Below are 2,500 nucleotides of genomic sequence, written 5' to 3'. Positions count from 1 at the left end.
TGGGTTGCCATGGCAACGTAGACAATGACTCGGTTGTCATGGAAACGTAATCAATGACTCGATTGGCCTGGTAATGTAAACAGTGACTTTCGATTGGCATTGTGCCGTAAACAATGACTCGGTTGCCATAGTGATGTAAACAATGACTCGGCTGGCCGGGTAACATAAACAATGACTCTGAGATGTCATGGCAACGCAAACAATGACTCAGTTGCCTGGTAATGTAAACTGACTAGGCTGCCATGGTAACATAAACAATGACTCAGATGCCATTGTAACATAAACTGACTCTGGGTTCCCATAGTAACAAACTGACTCTGGACTGCCAAGGTAACGTAAACAATGGCCGGGTTGCCATGGTAACATAACCAATAACTCTGTGCTGCCATGGTACCGTAAACAATGACAGTTGCCATTGTAACATAAACTCTAGGTTGCCATGGTAACATAAACTGACCCTAGGTTGCCAAGGTAATGTAAACTGACTAGGTTGCCATGGTGGCATAAACTGACTGGGTTGCATGGCAATGTCAACTGACTCTGGGTTATCATGGTAATGTAAACAATGACTGGGTTGCCAAGGTATTGTAAACAATGCCTCACCTCCTCGGGATTGGACTCCACCATGCAGTTCAAGGTCACCTCCTCATTGGCCGTGACCGACACTGTGGTGTTACCAGGCTGCTTGCACTCCGGAACGACTGGGAGGAGAACGAGGGGTTAGATGTGTTGTTTGTTTGTTTGTTTGTTTGTGTGTGTGTGTGTGTGTGTGTGTGTGTGTGTGTGTGTGTGTGTGTGTGTGTGTGTGTGTGTGTGTGTGTGTGTGTGAAATCCTCATGCACTTCGCTGCTTTCTGACTTATTCGTTTGACCTCTTCATTCACTTCTGTTTATCCGTCTATCTATCAATAGCCAGACGCCTTACCCCTGTAAGGGGTGGCCACAGACAAATCGCCTCCGTGTCTCCCTGTCCCCGTCAGGCTGCTCTCCCCCAGCTCACATCGCATCTCTACTCCATCCCTCCATCTCACTCCAAGTCTCCCCTTTCCCATCTCACATCCACCTCCATTACATACATTTTCCTAATCAATCTCATTCTCGTCGGGTAAGGAGGTTCTCTAGCACGTCTTCCTTAGCCATTAACTTTGGATATGGATGGCTAATATCGATTTGTACTCCCGCTATTTATGCAGAGTATGGTGATATTAGAAGAATTTGTATAACACAGGACACAAAGGTGTAATAAACTTACTAAATCGCTTGGGAAAAAGTATTGGGAAGCTTCCTAAACTGACGAGAATAAGGCTCCAGGAATTTATCTTTTCAGTAATATTCTGAGTTTCCTTTCAAATGCAGTTAAGATTAAATTCTGCACTAATTACTTTTTTCTTTTTTTAAATTAACGGAACAATTAGCCCTTTCAGCGCACTGGCGCTTTTGGATTTCATTTTTGCTCATCTATCTATCAATTGCCAGATGCATTAATCCTGCAAGAGATGGCCACAAACAAATGACCTCCATGTGATGAACAAAAAGAAAAAAATCGTTTGTGAAAAGATGTTACGGGGCTTCCCTAGCTGACGAGAGGCCCAAGAATCTGTCGGTTATGTTTTTTATAGCCCGCCTTTGGAATGCGGAGCGATAATGTTTTTGCCCGCCTATGTGTGTGTGTGTGTGTGTGTGTGTGTGTGTGTGTGTGTGTTCCCATTATATCTCATGAACGCCTTGAGCTATCAACATGAAACCTTCAGGGTATCAAGATACGGCCAAAATCATGCACTTGGCTAACATCAAATTCTGATGGGCAATTAGCATTCGGCTCCCGAATGCTTTTCTTTCATATTTAAAATGGAAGAGACTTTTCGAAATGGAAAGGCTGATACAGAATTAATTAACCTCATCTCTGTGCCCAGTTTCTTCTGACTTGGCCTAAACCTGCCATCTCCCCATTTTGAATGCTGAGTTCTGACAGGAGATTAATACTAGAATATGTTGCTAGTCACGGAGATGCGCTAAGGTTAGGATGTAAAGCAGTAGCACTGACTCTTCTCTCTCTAACTGAGCTGCGAAAAAAATATGAAGGCACTAGGAAAAATATTAAAAATGTATTATTTAACGAAAAAATATGAAGGCACTAGGAATTTTATTAAAAAAGCAATATTTAACAATAAAATATGAAAGCATTAGGAATTTTAACAAAAAAGTAACGTTTAGGCTATTTTTACGCTTCGCATAGTTTGAAATTTTATTCCTGGCCTTAGTAGTCAGGAGTGTTAATCTAACCCATAATTCTACGCAGTGTGTCAGATTAGTTGGTCTAGTTGAGTCATTTCATTCAATATGGTATTACGGTAGTAAAAATAAAGTAAAATCTGCGCTAAGTCAGTGGCACCGCAAAAAGCCGTCCTTCTCCTTGACTCACACATGACATCCAGTGTGGTGGGTGCGCTGGTGACGGTGGCGATGCTGTTGGTAACCCTGCACTGGTACTCTCCCCTGGC

The 2,500-nt window shown here is 42.6% G+C and overlaps 1 protein-coding gene across 1 annotated transcript in view; it reads right to left on the bottom strand.

Annotated features, from left to right (window-relative positions):
- Window positions 1–2,500, bottom strand: part of LOC145409500 (nephrin-like) — a 74,779-nt gene that overhangs the window by 43,596 nt on the left and 28,683 nt on the right. Inside the window, exons 11-12 of the mRNA XM_080279891.1 lie at window positions 2,422–2,500; window positions 604–701 (exon numbers count right to left, since the gene is read on the bottom strand). The exon at window positions 2,422–2,500 is cut by the window's right edge and continues 81 nt beyond it. Coding sequence (XP_080136017.1) covers window positions 604–701; window positions 2,422–2,500 — 177 coding nt within the window. The remainder of the gene's footprint in view (window positions 1–603; window positions 702–2,421) is intronic.

Source organism: Coenobita brevimanus, chromosome 81 (genome assembly GCF_032717465.1).
Source record: "Coenobita brevimanus isolate Jiangsu-jjx chromosome 81, ASM3271746v2, whole genome shotgun sequence".
Classification (NCBI taxonomy): domain Eukaryota; kingdom Metazoa; phylum Arthropoda; class Malacostraca; order Decapoda; family Coenobitidae; genus Coenobita; species Coenobita brevimanus.
The sequence above is the reverse complement of the archived record's forward strand: the minus strand, read 5'-3'. Positions and strand labels throughout refer to the sequence as shown.